A 12,152-nucleotide genomic window follows, 5' to 3' on the forward strand; every position below is an offset into this window, starting at 1 on the left:
TTTTGGGGGGGCCTTTAAGAGCTTATTCTCACTCAGCATAGCCTCTGAATGTGCAGAGTCACCTTTACACACTGCAGTGAGGTACATTTTACATAAAAATGTATAGAAAATTAACTCATGCACTTAATGAACAAAAGACTAGGCATAGAAAATGGACAAGCATGGCTAGGTTGTGATCTGCATTATTGAAGAGAACATCTAATTCATTGAGATCGCAGATTCATTTCATTGTGAGAAAAGGAAATAAATCACACTACCAGGTGACATTAGGACAGGTGCTCACAGAGGGGAAAAATGGCACAGGTAGGCCCACGCTCCTCATAGAATTCAGAGGAAGGTGAGATCACTGGGAGTCAGCTGGTTAGTGGTACGGTGGAAGGAGTGGGTTGTGCCTGATCAATAGATGCTCCGTGTTTTCAGACTCTGGTTGCTATGGGAATCGATAGGAGCTCACTTAATTCCCTTGAAACATCATCCATTTCTTGTCAAAAGAGAAGCCTGTTCAGCAACAAGAGGAGATCCTTCCTTGTGGGAAATTCTGAGCAAGAGCAAGCCGCACTCTCAGATCCTGATGACGGTGTCCAAACAAAGGTAAGGCCACGTCCACGAAACTGGGGACACTGGACCAGCTGCAATCCAGCCCCAGTTAGAGGACTTCTCATGGAGGGGAAGGGGAGGATGGTGCTATGTGCCAGGCACTGTGCTAAGCACCGGGGATACAGAGAAAGCAAAAACATGGTCCCTGCCCTCAAGGAACTCCCATTCTAATGGGAGCAGACAGCGTACAAATTGTCATGTATGTGATAGTGATACATACAGTGTGAATGGAAGGTAACCACAGAGGCAAGGCGCTAGAAGGGCCGAGCTGGGTGCAGAGAACGGCGGACAGAGAATGGGCTTATGTAGAAGGTGAGATTTGAGCGGTGTCTTGACGGAGTCTAAAGATGCCAGGAGGCAGAAATGAGGAGGAAGAACAGTCGAGGGATGAAGGACAGCCAGTGTAAAGTCATGGAGCTCCTACACAGAAAGCCGCATGTGAGGACCAGCAAAAATATCAGTGTGTCTCAATCATGGAACATGTATAGGAAGTGAAATATAGGAAGACAGGAAAGGTAGGAAGAGACCAGGTTATGAAGGGTTTTAAAAGCCAAAGGATTTTAGATTTGATCCTGGAAGTACTAGGGAATCCTTGGAGTACATTGAGTTGATGGGGTAGGGAACAGCTGGGTGGTGCACTGGATAGGGCTGTGGGCCTTGGGTCAGGAAGATTTATTTTCCTATCTGACCTCAGATACTTACTAGCTGTGTGACCCTGGGCAAGTCACTTCACCCTCTTTGCCTCAGTTTCCTCATCTGTAAAATGAGCTGGAGAAGGAAATGGCAAACCACTGTAGTATCTTTGCCAAGAAAACTCCAAATTGGGTCATGAAGAGTCAGACATGACTGAAACGATTGAACAGCAACTGGGATGGGTGGGGGGGACATGGTCAGTGTTCAGTCGGTGCAGGTCAGACCTGCACTTTAGGAAAATCACTTTGGCAACTGAGTGAAGAATGAAGGAAGAATGGACTGGAGCTCCGTAGAGAAACTGAGGATCTGTATTTAAACACACATATACCATTTATGCATTTATATATACACACATAGATGTGCACATGTATAATACTCACATACATATGTGTATATCTACACAACAGACGTACCTATCCACCTCCACATACGTTTACATATACGTGAGTTTGGGGTATCTTTGGGACTTCCAGTTTGGTGTATCCAAATGGCATTCTCAAACTTAATATGTCTAAAACAGAACTTACTATCTTGTATGTGTATACATACATACATACACACATATATATGCACATATACACATATATGTACATATGTGTGTATCCGTATGCATATCTATATCTATATATGTATATACATATCAATTATTTGCATTTGGATCATAACTGAATTCCACAGGAGCTGAGAGAGGCCCTGTCTTCAGTTTGGGCTATACCTTCACTTTTTGTGGAAGGTGAATTTTTTTTTTTTTTGCTGTTGAATCATTGTTTCAGTTGGCTCTGAATTTCTCAAATCCTCAAGGTATCGCTTGAAAGGCATTCAAAAAGGCCCAGAAGTCTAATAGAAAATTCCCTTTCCTTAGTATCTGGTCAGGTGGGCCAGGTCATGACCTTTTGACCTTCAGTTTCTTCATCTGTAAAATGGGGATGATCATATCTTTAGTATCTACTTCACCAGGTTATAATTAGGATTGAATGAGGTAATGAATATGAAGTGCTCTGCAAGCATTAAAGGGCTACATAAATGTCATTATCATAACTTTCTCTTTCTATAATGAATCACAAAAGGAGCCATCCCTCATGGACAGATTATAGGTATGGCAAAAGTACAGTCTTTCAGATCTTCAAGGGGAATCAGTCATCCTGTGTAGCTGAGTGTTTTGGGACCATATATAAAATGTCTCAAGTATTTTAAGCTATTGAAGTTATATGTACGTGCACGTATATATACCTACCTACCTACATGCACACTTATGCACACATATACATATATTCACACATGCATATATATTGTTGTTCAGTCATTCAGCCACGTCCAAGTCTTTGCAGCTCCATGGACTGTACTGTCCATGGTTTTCTTGGCAAAGATACTAGAGTGGTTTGCCTTTCCTTCTCCAGTGGATTGAGGAAAACAGAAGTCAAGTGACTTGCCCAAAGCGCGTGAGTGTCTGAAGCTGGATTTGAACTCAGGTCTTCCTGACTCTAGGCCCAGATCTCTATCCACTGAGCTATCTAGCTGTTGTTCTATGTATACATGTGCATATACGCATACATATACATGCCTGTATAATACACACATTATATATGTGTATGTGTGTGTGTGGATAGATAAATAGGTTTAGACATCTGGGTGTCTTATATCTCTCTCCTCTTCCTCTTTCCCTACCTCCTCTTCCTCTCCTTTTAGTGAAATAGATATGTGAGACACCAAGCTGCCTAAACCCAATCCCTCATCTAATTCATTAAATATCTGAAGGCCAAACTGTCACAAATGGTTATTTGCCTTATGACATGATTGACCTGCAGGACAGACTGAGCACCTCAGTATGTCTCAGGAGGTCTCTGTAGATCAGGTGTGCAATTTTGACTGGGCGGGACCTATTCTCAGCGAGCTCATGGTTTTGTGTCATTGCGATACAGCAGCAGTTATTGAACCAAACCAAGCGTCTGTCCCAGAACTTGTCCGTGGATTACTGGGATGACCGCGGCAACACCTTCCAGAGGCAGCGAGCCCTGAGTGCAGTCAGCATCGTCACCATCACTATGCAGGGTGAGTGGGAGTGGTTTTTCTATGTCTTTCTGTCCCCTTTCATATCAAGCAACAGTGGAGATCCTCCATACTTTCGACTTGTCTTCTTTCTGTTTCTGCCAGGTACCCCCTTCTCCCCCCATCTCTTAGATTGTCTTGAAAGCCTGGAACCATGTTCCAAATGGACCCCAGCCTGACTTCCTGTTTAGTTCTGTTGTCAGTTATCTAACTGATATTTCCCCCCTCTTTTTAGAGTATGAAAAGTCACAGCAGAAATGCCTTCCTTGTCAGAAAAACTTTGTCTCCAAATACTGCATTTGGGAGTGTTGTCCCCTGTGGCTACACATTAAAAGGACTGTGGAGCTAATTATCATGGATCCCTTTGCTGACCTGGCTATCACCATTTGTATCATCGTCAACACTGTATTCATGGCAATGGAGCACTGTGGAAAGGGGAAAGACTTCGAGAAAATGCTCAATATAGGAAATTATGTGAGTGTGTGTGGACATGGTCTTTTTATGGCTTCTAGTCACCTGGCCCTTTGAGGTATACAGAGTACTTTGTTGACGATGACCCTGCAATACAGATAGTGTAGGGCTTGTGATCTTCATTTTATAGATGAGGAAACTAAGGATGAGAGTTGTGTACAAGGCGATGTGTCGGAAAAAGTGAAGCTGAGGCAAACTGAGGCATGTTTTCTTTCTAGGCGACTTAACTGTTTATTAACCATGATACGTATAGCTGTTAACAAAATGGGTCATTGGAAACCTCAGCAAAGGCAGGGACCCAGGGAGAAACTACATTTTGAGCTAAATTGAGAAATGGGGTTTGACAAAATGAGGAATAGGATCAATTACAGAGTAGAATTTTTTTTTCAGTGATACAGCACCATTTTAATTTTCCTCAACTAGGAAGTGGCAGAGGTGACATTAAAGTCCTCTGGTCATTCCACATTTCTACATTGCCTTAGAAGTACTGGGAGATATCATCTGAAACCTAGAATGGTGTTCCTTTTATGGGTAAACCATAAAAAAAGATAGCTACAGCTAGGTTTGCAGTTGCTGGGAATAGTTTTAGATGTCTGGGCCCCAGAAGAAATAGAGATAGTAAAGGAGATTTAATACTGGAAGGCTAAGGAGTCATAAAGTATGTCCCAAGATAAGCTACATCTATTTGTACTAAGCTATAGCTGATAAGGAGAACAGACTCAATTTTGTTTGCCTTATGTACTTCAATAGTCTCAGGTCCCATGATTCTTTCCACTGATAATAATAAAGATAAGAATGACAATTACAGTAACAATAGCAAGCATTTTATAGTGCTTTAAGGTTTGCCAAGCACTTTACATGTCTCATTTCATTTGATCTTCACAGTAACCCTGGAAGTGGGTGCTATTATTATTTTCATGAGGAAACTGAGCCAGAGATGTGTGGTCCAGGGTCACATAGCTAGTACACCTCAGGAGCAGGATTTGACTCTGGTTTTCCTGACTACAACATTCTCTCCATTGTACTACTTTGCAATCTTTCTATACCCTAGCAGTATTTGTGAATTAATCTGGAAAATAAAAATAAGAACATCATTTGGTAACTAACTCTCTGTTGATAAGGTTCTCTGAGCTTGGAGAGGCTTGTCTTTTTTTTTTTAATTTAAATTTTTTTATTTTTTCCATACGCTTTTGAGTTGAAAATTTTTCTCCCTTTTCCTCCCCCCCACCCTCCCCAAGATGGCGCACAATCTGACATAGGCTTTACATTTACATACCCATTAAACATATTTTCACATTAGTGAAGTTGTAAGTAAAAATTAAAACCAATATGAGGAACCATCAGAAAGATGAAACAAAACTCAACAGAAGGTAAAAATAAGTGATAGCGATTCGACTTCCATAGTTCTTTCTTTGGATGTGAACAGCATTATCCATCCCGAGGCCTCTGGAAATGTCTTAGATCCTCATAATGCTGAGAAAGGTTCAGTTTAACAATCTTAGTCATTGCATAACGTGGCTGTTATTGTGTACAAAGTCCTCTTGGTTCTGCTCACTTCACTCAGCATCAGACCATATAAGTCTTTCCAGGTTTTTCTGAAGTCAGCCTGTTCATCATTTCTTATAGCACAATAGTATTCCATTACATTCATATACCACAACTTGCTCAGCCATTCCCCAATTGATGGGCATCCTCTCAATTTCCAATTCTTTGCCACCACAAAAAGAGCTGCTATATATTTTTGTACATGTGGGTCCTTTTCCCATTTGTTTGATCTCTTTGGGATATAGCCCTAGAAGTGCTATTGCTGGATCAAAGGGTATGCACATTTTTGTAGCCCTTTGGGCATAGTTCCAAATTGTTCTCCAAAATGGTTGGATCATTTCACAACTCCACCAACAATGTATTAGCATTCCAATTTTCCCACATCCTCTCCAACATTTATCATTTTCCTGTTTTGTCATGTTGGCCAATCTGATAGGTGTGATGTGGTACCTCAGAGTTGTTTTGATTTGCATTTCTCTAATCAATAACGATTTAGAGCATTTTTTCATATGACTATAGATGGCTTTAATTTCTTCATCTGAGAACTGTCTGTTCATATCCTTTGACCATTTATCAATTGGGGAATGGCTTGTGTTCTTATAAATTTGTCTTAATTCTCTATATATTTTAGAAATGAGGCCTTTATCAGAAAGACTGGTTGTAAAAATTCTTTCCCAATTTTCTACCTTCCTTCTAATCTTAGTTGCATTGGCTTTGTTTGTGCAAAAACTTTTCAATTTAATGTAATCAAAATGATCCATTTTGCTTTTCATAATGTTCTCTATCTCCTGTTTGGTCATGAATTCTTCTGTTCTCCATAGATCTGATAGGTAAACTATTCCTTGTTCTCCCAGTTTACTTATGGTATCAGCCTTTATATCTAAGTCCTGAACCCATTTTGACTTTATTTTGGAATATGGTGTGAGTTTTGGGTCTATGCCTAGTTTCTGCCATACTCTTTTCCAGTTTTCCAAGCAGTTTTTTTTCAAAGAGTGGGTTCTTATCCCAGAAGCTGGGGTCTTTGGGTTTATCAGATAATAGATTACTATAGTCATTGACTACTGTGTCTTGCATATTTAACCTATTCCACTGATCCACCTCCCTATTTCTTATCCAGTACCAAGCAGTTTTGATGATTGCTGCTTTATAATACAATTTAAGATCTGGAATGGCTAGGCCACCTTTGGACAGGCTTGTCTTCAGAAAATTGATATATAGCCCATGACCGGGCCTGAGCTCAAAAGCCTTCCAGCTTAGCTCTGCTGGCATTCTCTTTGAAAACCTAGACTATCATAGTCGTTAATGAGTCCATACTATTTGGGGAGCAGAGTCTTGTTAACTGCTTTGGCTCCCCCTCCCTGCCAAGTTCTGTTTTTGTTTCTGTGCTGTTCAAATGTCTTATTAATGACTTGAATGATAGTATAGAATTTGTTTGTCAGATTTGCCGATGACATGAAGGGAGGGATTGGGAACTTCCTAGGTGACAGTCAGCATCTGAAAAGAGCACAATAGGGCAGAACGATGGGTCCCCTCTAGTAAAATGAGATGCAGTGAGCACAAATGTAAAATTGGACACCAGTTCAAGAAAGAAACTTCAGAACTGGAGGAAGGGGATGTAGTCCCTGGGGCGCAGCTCTTCTCCATATCATGCCAAATAACAAATAAAAAGTCCCCAAGTGCAGCAAAATCAGCAATGATGGATAGAAAAATGGAAAGAAACCCCCACAAATTAATTTGCAGGAAAAAAAGTAACTGAAGACCAGTACTAATTAGCCTGCTGTTTCCCCCTGGTATCACCCTACCTTTCCCATAGTCTGAGGCCATCTTGGTGAGGGAAATCTCTCAATTTCTTGTAGATATTCCAGTTTTAAGCATATTTTAAAAAAATTTCAAAGCTGTTACTCTTTTACAGAGTGTTGGCAGGAAGTGGAAAGAACCCAGTTCCAACCTTGGTGGTCTGAGATAACAGAGTATGGTCAGCAAAGGTTAAGGGAAGGACACAGCAGATAGGAATCTTCATGGAAAAGATTGGTAGTAAGAAGCAAGTTTATAGCAAGAATGTTATAGAAAATTAGAAGACTTGTTGATAAACAGACAAAATCACACAGCTAGTAAGTGTCTGAGGCCAGATTTGAATTCAGGTCTTCCTGACTCTGGGCCCAGCACTTTATCCACTGAGGCAAGAATGATATTGCATTTTGTACATCAGACCATCTACTTTAATGAAGACTATCCCTGTCTTTGGACTTTGAGGGTTTCACATCAACTTTAGCATTGGTTTTGTCAAGCTGTGCACTGATTCCAATTTCCTCAGGTCATTCTATGGTTGTCAAAATAGAGGCTACACTCATGCCTTTCCTTCTCCTCTCTTTCTGTAGGTTTTTACTGGAATTTTTGTTGCAGAAATGTTCTTCAAAATTATTGCCCTGGATCCATACTATTATTTTCTCCGTCCCTGGAACATTTTTGACGGCATCATTGTTGTTCTGAGTCTTGTGGAAATAATCATTTCAAGTTCTATTACATCAAATTTGTCAATATTACGTTCCTTAAGACTGGTAAGATGCCATTTGGTTTTGTTGCATTAATATCAATCTGTTATTTGAAAGTCGAAATCAGTGTGACCCGTGTATCGGAGAAGTCACGAGACCCTTCGCCTTAGACTGATGGACTGGGTTCAAACATGAGGGATTCTCTCCAAAGAATCATCTCTATGGCTTCCCTACCCAGAATTCTACCCAGGGAATATTAGAATCTGGCTCCCATCTCCTCAGATGGACCCCCCACACCCATTATAAAGCTTTACACTGTCAGAGTAAGAAACATAGAAGTTTTCTAATGACATGCAAGCAAAAGAGAAATGTGACAGTAATTGCTGGCACTTGCATAGTGTTTTGTATACCTAATTTCATTTGATTTTCACAACAGCAGATATTATGATCCTTATTTTACGGATAAGAAAGCTGTGGTTCAGGGATACTAAATTATTTGCTCATGGTCACACAACTATGTGCGGGAGGAAAGATTTGATCCCGGGCCCTCCCGAGCCCCAAGTTCAGCACCCCACCCACCATGCCATAACTCCAGTCCCTCACCACCGATGACCTATTGGACTCTTCAAGCCAGACTGTAGATACCCCTGACTCAATACATCCAAGATGGAACTCATTGCCTTTCCCCTACAACCATCCCTTCTTCTGAACTTCCTTATTGATGCCAAGGGAACTGCCATCTTCTCAGTCACATATGCTCAAAATGTCAGTGTTATTCAAGTTTTCCTCTCTTGCTCTCCCCATGATCTACTCCATGGCCATATCTTGTTTCTACCTTAATTGGGGTGGGCCCAACAGTCCATCAGGGGCCCAATTTCATCAGAAAACAGGGCCATGGCTCTTCCACTTATCCTTAGGGCTGATGACTTGCGTGATTATAAAGATACAGTCTGCTCTGGAACATCACCTGCCCATCTTTCCAGTGGCCCAGTGAAACAAGCACTGGCTCTGGAGTCAGAGAGTCTGGGTTCGAATCCTGCCACTTGATGCCATGGTGACATTGGCAAATCACTTAATTTGCCAAGATGAAGCTAGGTGACAGAGTGGGGAAAATGTTGCACTTGGAGTAAGGAAGAACTGAGTTCAATCTCACCTCAAACATTTACTAGGTTAAATATTTAACCTCTTTCTGCATCAGTTTCCTCATCTATAAAAATGAGGATAATAATAGCACTTATCTCACAGTGTTGTTGTAAGGATCAAATGAGATGATATTTGTTAAGTGCCTTGTAAATCTTAAGGCATTATATAAATGGTAGCTATTGTTATTAACCTCTCTGGTCCTCAGTTTCTTCATCTGTAAAATGATATGGTTGGACCATATGGCACCAAAATACCTTTTCATTCTAGATCTGTGACCCTATGTCCTTTATGCATGGATAGATTTGTTCCTCTAAATATTTTTTATGGATGGTAAAGTTGGCATTAAGGCTGCTAATATATTCTCATCTACCTTTTTTAAAAATAATAATCAATTCCAAGCTACTTCCTCATGATTTTGTATCTTCCCCTTTTTAGCTCCCTCCATGTCATCTCTAGCCCTGACCTCCTCTCTGGACCATGGACTCATTTTGGTCCAGCTGCCTTTTTCTTCTTGTTTCTCTTCAGTCCGTTTCTACTTCCTCAGGCAACATGTTCAGAACTCCACTGTTGCAGCCTCCCACTCAATTAAGTATTTAATATCTCAGCATTCAAAGTACTACATACTTCATAAAGGCATAAAGTCAATAGAATATGTTGGAAAAATAAACAAGGGAAAATATCAAGGGCCGCACGGGGGGAAAGAGCTGGGGTCATACTACCAGACAACTCAACCAAGTCTTTCTCACAAAGTGGTTATCATCCGAACCGTCCTGGCTAAAGACGGAGTAGATAGACAAGCAACACCAGAATCTCTCTGATTACCTTCACAGATAAAATTGGGAATAATAAGAGTGAGGAAAATTCCTTATTTTATCTCATGAATAGCTTTATGATTTGTAAAGTACATGCCAATTGCCTCTTGGATATCTTACACTGGACGTTCTACAGGCCTCTCAAATACACGACTCATTGTCTTTCCCTCCAAACCCTCCCCATTTCAGAATTCCTTATTTATTATCAAGGGCACCACTGTCCTCCCAGGCCCCCAGGCCTTCAAGCTCGGTGTCTTCCTTTATTCCTCCCTGGAAGTCACCCCATATATCCCATCTGTGGCCAAGTCTTATTATTTGGATCATCACAGCTGCCTTCATATACACTCCCTTCTCTCCACTTACAGAGCCATCACCCTCATTCTGGCCCTTACAATCCCTTCACTGGATGATCACTATAGCTTTCTAATTAACCTCCTAGCCTCCAGGCTCTCTCCACTATAATCCATCCTCCAGTCAGCTGTCAAGGAGACGTTTCTGAAGATTGGTATGACTGTGGCACGCTTCCCCTCTTTGATCTCAATGACTTTCACTAGCTCCCTATTACTAATAGGATCAAGCAAAAAGCCCTCTGTTTGGCTTTGAATGCCCTTGATATTGGCCCCTTCTTACTTTTCTAGTCTCCATCAATATTATAGATCCACTCACTCTACAATCCAGCAGCAACCATCCTACTTGCTTGTCCTTGCACGTAGAGTTTTATTTCCCATATCCATGCCTTTGCCCTGACTGTCCCCTCTGCCTGACATTCTCTGCCCCCTTACATCTGCCTCTTAGTTTCTCTGATTTCTTCCAACACTCAGCTCAGTGGTCTGCAGGAGGGGTGTCTTACTCCCTGGGGCTACTTCTGCTTTGCCCTCTGAGATTGCCTCATCTACTCTGTATATGTTTGATGTGTCCCCAGGTATTTACATATTGTTTCCTCCTATAGGATGTGAACTTCTCGATAGCAGGGATTGTGTTTTTGTCCATCATTGTATCCCTAACACTTAGTATGGTGCCTGGCACATAGTAAACACTTAAATGCTTATTGACTCACTAATTACATTTTCATACATGATCTCGTTTGACCCTAATACCAAACCTGTGAGGTAGGTGTCATTATTATCCTCATTTTAAACGTGAGGAATCAATCTGGAACTCCGAGAAGCTAAATAACTTACCCAGGGTCCCTCAGCTAGTTAGTGATAGAGTGAGGATTTAAATTCAGGTCTTCCTGATTCTGAGTCCAATGCTTTGCACCCAACACCATGCTGCCTTTCATTTATCTACAAATATGCCAGGCAAAATTGGCTAGCAGTTTGGACGGAAATGGATTTAGGTGCATTTTATGCCATGTATCTTAATGAATTTCAGCTACAATGATACAAGTCACAGAATTTATTGTTCCTTATTTGCATTTTTTTTTGTTTTCCTATTCCATTTTCAGCTTAGAGTTTTCAAGTTAGCCAAATCCTGGCCAACATTGAATACTCTTATTAAGATTATTGGCCACTCAGTTGGTGCCCTGGGTAACCTCACTCTGGTCCTGGCCATCATTGTCTTCATCTTCTCAGTCGTTGGCATGCAGCTTTTTGGGACTACGTTCAATGACACTGTTTCACGCTCTAACTCCACGGGATTGCAACGACGGCGTTGGCATATGGGAGACTTCTTCCACTCCTTCCTGGTGGTTTTCCGCATTCTCTGTGGTGAATGGATTGACAACATGTGGGAGTGTATGCGTGAGTCACCCCATATGCTGTGCATTCTGGTTTTCTTGCTGATCTTGGTGATAGGAAACTTGGTGGTAAGTTTGTTCAGTTTTTCTACTTACTATCAAGTGGGCAATGGCTGACTCATACTCATGGTTTTTTGGAATATTAGGTTAGTCAAATGAGTATATAGAAGTTGGAATTAATTTCAACTCCAAAATGTTGACTCTCTGGTCAAATCCAAGTGCTACAAATCTGATTAATTTTACTAATGAATTTGTTTTTCAATCGTGTTTCAACATCGGAAAAGTGATAACTGAAATGTATGGGACTTTATAGCTCACAAAACACAGTTGATCCTTGTGCCTGTACTGTGGGGTAAGTACTATGGATAAGGAAACTGAGACTATGGGAGGCTAAGGGAATTGACTGCATTCACACAGTTAATAGGTATAGGAGCTGGTATTCTGACCTTGGTATCAATGATACTATATCATATTGCTGCTTATCAAAATTGTTTCTCTAATAGTAAGAGAAAGTGGATAAAAGTTATAGCTACATTTTGCTTGGAAATTCTTTATGTAAAGAAATCATTACTTTCTTTTTTCAATAATAAAGCGTTCATTGTTTTCTCCCAACAC

At 40.8% G+C, this 12,152-nt stretch overlaps 1 protein-coding gene across 1 annotated transcript in view; it reads left to right on the forward strand.

Moving 5' to 3' along the window:
* The window catches only part of SCN11A (sodium voltage-gated channel alpha subunit 11), a 150,645-nt gene that overhangs the window by 71,311 nt on the left and 67,182 nt on the right, over positions 1-12,152 (forward strand). The window contains exons 16-20 of the mRNA XM_078152077.1: positions 421-591; positions 3,210-3,339; positions 3,572-3,810; positions 7,731-7,910; positions 11,247-11,606. Coding sequence (XP_078008203.1) covers positions 421-591; positions 3,210-3,339; positions 3,572-3,810; positions 7,731-7,910; positions 11,247-11,606 — 1,080 coding nt within the window. The remainder of the gene's footprint in view (positions 1-420; positions 592-3,209; positions 3,340-3,571; positions 3,811-7,730; positions 7,911-11,246; positions 11,607-12,152) is intronic.

The sequence above is a fragment of the Phascolarctos cinereus genome, unplaced genomic scaffold (genome assembly GCF_003287225.1).
Source record: "Phascolarctos cinereus isolate Bilbo 61053 unplaced genomic scaffold, phaCin_HiC Scaffold_4;HRSCAF=312, whole genome shotgun sequence".
NCBI classification, from domain to species: Eukaryota; Metazoa; Chordata; class Mammalia; order Diprotodontia; family Phascolarctidae; genus Phascolarctos; species Phascolarctos cinereus.